At 62.8% G+C, this 3,070-nt stretch overlaps 1 protein-coding gene across 9 annotated transcripts in view; it reads right to left on the bottom strand.

The window, feature by feature from the left end:
• GRB10 (growth factor receptor-bound protein 10) overlaps positions 1-3,070 on the bottom strand; it is a 125,270-nt gene that overhangs the window by 44,990 nt on the left and 77,210 nt on the right. For 4 of the 9 annotated variants that reach the window (XM_014530554.1, XM_014530556.1, XM_014530557.1 and 1 more), the window contains exons 4-6: positions 2,880-2,996; positions 2,124-2,351; positions 1,212-1,302 (exon numbers count right to left, since the gene is read on the bottom strand). In XM_014530554.1, coding sequence (XP_014386040.1) covers positions 1,212-1,302; positions 2,124-2,318 — 286 coding nt within the window. In that variant the 5' untranslated portion in view covers positions 2,319-2,351; positions 2,880-2,996. The remainder of the gene's footprint in view (positions 1-1,211; positions 1,303-2,123; positions 2,352-2,879; positions 2,997-3,070) is intronic. The other 5 variants (XM_005882858.2, XM_005882863.2, XM_014530555.1 and 2 more) reach the window with 5 other exon arrangements.

Raw genomic sequence — 3,070 nt, 5'->3', positions numbered from 1 at the left:
CCCTCCTCTGTGCCACCCGCTCCCCCGCCCCCAGGGCGTGGCGTCCGCGCTTTGTGAAGGTCCGACCTAGAGGCCGCGGAGGAGAAGCCGTGGGAAGTCCATTCAGCATCGTTTTCTCTAACTTTGTGGTTAAAGTCTGAACACAGATGTCACACGAACACGAACACCGACACTTAGATGATTTTCGTTTAAACGAGACCGTTTGTAAGCAGTGAAATGCCACGAATTACGAATTTCCTCGGCTTCAAGGCCAATGGCAACAAACTGGGACCGTTTCCCTCACATCACTCACTTGAAACCCTCCTGGAGGGTGACCCCCACGCCGCGCGGCCGGAACCCCGAGCGCTTTGACGAGGGCGCGCTCCCCAGCACCTGGGCGAACCCCTGAGGCCTGGACAGCTCCAGCTCCCGGGTCTGCCGAGTGCCACCCTCTTTCTCATTAAGCCATTTAAAAACCTAACTCTTCTCGCCTGCCCGGCGCGGCTCAGTGGTTGAGCGTCGACCTACGAACCAGGCTCAGTTCAATTCCCGGTCAGGGCACAGGCCTGGGCTGTGGGCTCGGTCCCCAGAGGGAGGCGTGCAGGAGGCAGCCCATGGATGTTTCTCTCTCTCCCCCTCACCCTTCCTCTCCGAAATCAATAACAATATATTTTTAAAAATCTGATTCTCATCCCACCAGTCCCAATCCTTCCATTCTTTGCCCTTAAACTCGCCAACTGTTCGAACACCCAGCCGTCCTCATCCTCCTGTTCCGTCTCAGCTCGGGTCTGCCGCTCCCTCCTCGGGCTCCGGTCCCCGTCAGAGTCGGCAGCCGACAGTCCCAATGCCCCACCCCTTGACCCTGTCCGTGTCCCTCGTTCCTCCCCCAGGACCCCAGCAGGAATGAGCTGGAAGGAACAGAAGGAACCACCGAACGGCAGAGGGGACACAGGCAGACGCGGGCCGGGCGCAGACACAGCCAGCCAGGACCAGGAGCCAGTGGCCTCTCGGGGAGGGGGGTGGCAATCCCGGGACCCAGTTCGCCAAAGGGCACTCCATGAAGAGGCCGCAGCCACGCACGCCTCTCCTGCTGAGGGCTGTTCCCTCCCGGGGGGAAAGGTGAGCATCTCCTTGTATTCGCAAGAAGAGCCGTTTCTCAGAACACCAAGCCCCAGCATCCTGGTGACGCTGGCGTCTGGCGACAGGCCCCCGACCCGTTCGCGCGTCCTTACCTGGGCGCTGCTCGCGCTGCTCAGCCTGGGCCAGGGGGCCGGGCACAGGGGGGTCAGATGGGCTGCGAGGAGATGGCTGTTCCTCCCGCTCCTGCAGGAAACAGGGGCAGAGGGCGCGGTCAGAGGGCGGCACACCCGCGAGGCCCCCCATCCCGAGTGCCCTGTCTCCTGGACCCCCCGCTTCCTCCCCGGGCTGAGCTCGTGAACTCTGAGGACAGGCGTGGAGATTCGCCAGAGCAGGGGCAGTCACCCGGGGGAAGGTGCACCCTGACGCCAGGGGCGGGAGAGGGACAGCCCCTCGGGGCTTTGGGACTTAAGAGCCCTCTCCCCACAGCCGTTCAAGAAGAATTATGGTCCACGGCTGGGTTTTAGCAACGGACAGACACAGCCTTCCACGGAGCACGGACATGTTTTCTGTCACCATGGCTGGCCCTTAGGGCCCAGGCGGCCTGCTCCCGGGGACCAGCACGGAGGGTGGCTCACTGGCCCCCCTCCAAGAGCGTGAGGCGCTCGCTGGCATCTTTCGGGTCTTGGTGTGAGGACCCAATGGGAGCACCAAGCCCCGAGCTCTAGGAGAGACTCTCCGTGGGGGTACCACGAAGCCAATGAAAGATGCATCGAAATGGCAGCAAACCAAAGGGGGCCTTGCAGTGGGCACCAGGTCAGCAGGGATCAGCGTGGGCGGGGCGGGGGGACCAATTTGCTCTCCCGGATTTCAGGAATCCGTGGGTTTGGTGCTCACTGAAACTCGACTATTCCTCCTCCTCGTGCGTGCGAGGTGGAGAAGGGGCCACGGGCTAACCTGACGAGCTCGGGGAGGCCAGCGTGGTGGGCCCTATGCACTCAGAGACCAAGGCCACCAGGGAGGATGGTCTGACCACAGAGCCCCTAACCAGAAGCAAGCACGCTCACCCTAGGCATGTCGCTTCCTTGACCAAGGCCGGCTTTTCCCTGTGAAATCGGCTTTGTGCGCCTAAGATAACGTACCTGTAAAAAAATGTCAGAGTACTCTTCTTCTCCCGGCCGCTCAGGGCACAGCCTCCGGCACCAGAGCGCGAGGCCACAGAACCCCTCACTGCTCTCTTGTCTCCTGAATACCATCTCCATTTGCTGACGCTGCTCGCCTGCTCTCCTGCTCGCCTGCACACCAGCGCAGAGAGGGGGTGTCCTCGGGGTTGCCTGCGATCTAGTCCCAGAGATCGCCCCCACCCGCGCTACTTCCTCCCGCCCCTGCACCTGCCGCTGATGGACTTCCACCTACACCCCCTGATGCCTCCTGCGTTGAGTCTCAAGTGTACAAAAGAAGCTGAGGCGGCCCTCCTCTGGATCTGCTAAGACTTTTGCTTCCTGGCGCTATCGCCAGTTTGGCTCAAAGAAGCTCATGCCACTCTCTACAGATCTAGATGTTTCTTATGCCGACAGTGCCATCCATAGAGCAGGACGCTCCCCCTGCCACCCCCACCCCCGCCCGTGCTCAGGAACCTGCCACAGGTGGACTGTTCCCCGCGGTGCCGGGCTGGGCTCCCGTGGTACCGACGGGGCCTGAGGCCCAGGAGGTTCCGCCCCCTCCCCCAATGGCACCCAGCCGGCGAGGGGCAGCCGGCCTCGGAGCCCCCACACCTTCCACCCACGCCGCCCCGGGAGCTGAAAAAAGGCAGTTATTCTGACAAGACGCGGTGTCGGCCGAAGCAGTCCCCGGGGAGCGGATGGGTCTGGGTCCAGAGCCTTCGCCAGCTCGAGCGCAGAAGGGAACAGTGGGAAGTCTGCTCCGCGGGAGACCACAACCTGCGGGGAGACGGGCGTGGGACTGGCGGGGGCACGTGGAAGAAGGGGACACCGGCTGCCGGGGCACAGCCGCA

This window comes from Myotis brandtii, unplaced genomic scaffold (genome assembly GCF_000412655.1).
Source record: "Myotis brandtii unplaced genomic scaffold, ASM41265v1 scaffold743, whole genome shotgun sequence".
Taxonomy (NCBI): Eukaryota; Metazoa; Chordata; class Mammalia; order Chiroptera; family Vespertilionidae; genus Myotis; species Myotis brandtii.
Note: the sequence above shows the minus strand (reverse complement) of the source record. Positions and strands in the feature narration are given on the sequence as shown.